Genomic DNA, 793 nt, shown 5'->3' with positions numbered 1-793 from the left:
GAGGAACAAGACGAGCCTGTTCAGGCCAAAAAGTCCGTCGTCGTCGACGTCGAAGAGTCCGCCGCGAACGAGGCGCTCGAGGAGGCGGAGACCGCGTTTCTGAGCGCGGCGCGGCGGTGCTTCGACATGATCGACGCGGACGGCAGCGGCACGCTGACGAGGATGGAGATCGCCGAGGCCGTCGCGGGCAACGACGAGGTCGTCGAGTTCCTCCGCACGTGCGGCGACGACAACCTCCGGCTCCTGCTGGAACCCGGCCGCATCGACGTCGCGCTCCACGTCTTGGACCCGTCCGGGGACGGCGCGATCGACGCGGACGAGTGGGAGGCGGCGGTCCAGCGCGGGCCGGGCGCGTGCCTCGACGGGCAAGGCGAGGCGGCCGCCAAGCGGGGCGCCGTGACGAAGCTCAAGATCGTCATCGCGACGTACCAGATTGTCACGAGCATCACGTGGACGCTGCCCCAGGTGCGGTTCCCGGCCGCCTTCGACCGCATGCTCAAGCTCTTTTCGTTCGTGAACCTGAGCCTCATCAGCTTCGCGAAGCCGGAGTGCTTCGGGAGCTTCCGCTACTTCGACAAGCTCGTCTTCGTGACGCTCATCCCGCCGGTCGTCCTCTTCGCGATCGCAGCCGCCGCGGCGCTGCGCTGCTCGTGCGTGGCGCGCGAACGGCGGCCCGGGGTCGTCGACGCCGCGTGGTACTGGTCATTGTTCGCGCTCTACGTGCTCGTGCCTTCGACGTCGTCCTACTGCCTGCGATACTTCGCGTGCCTCGACTACGAGGGCGGCTACGGCG

General features: G+C 68.3%; 1 protein-coding gene across 1 annotated transcript; it reads left to right on the top strand.

Annotated features, from left to right (window-relative positions):
- Positions 1-24: 24 nt before the first annotated feature.
- AURANDRAFT_69178 (hypothetical protein) lies at positions 25-650 on the top strand (the record flags this gene model as incomplete). Its single annotated transcript, XM_009044932.1, has 1 exon — positions 25-650. A coding segment is annotated over one exon (626 nt), but the record flags the coding sequence as incomplete, so codon positions are not given.
- Positions 651-793: the final 143 nt, after the last annotated feature.

This window comes from Aureococcus anophagefferens, assembly GCF_000186865.1.
Source record: "Aureococcus anophagefferens unplaced genomic scaffold AURANscaffold_1077, whole genome shotgun sequence".
NCBI classification, from domain to species: domain Eukaryota; class Pelagophyceae; order Pelagomonadales; family Pelagomonadaceae; genus Aureococcus; species Aureococcus anophagefferens.
The sequence above is the reverse complement of the archived record's forward strand: the minus strand, read 5'-3'. Positions and strand labels throughout refer to the sequence as shown.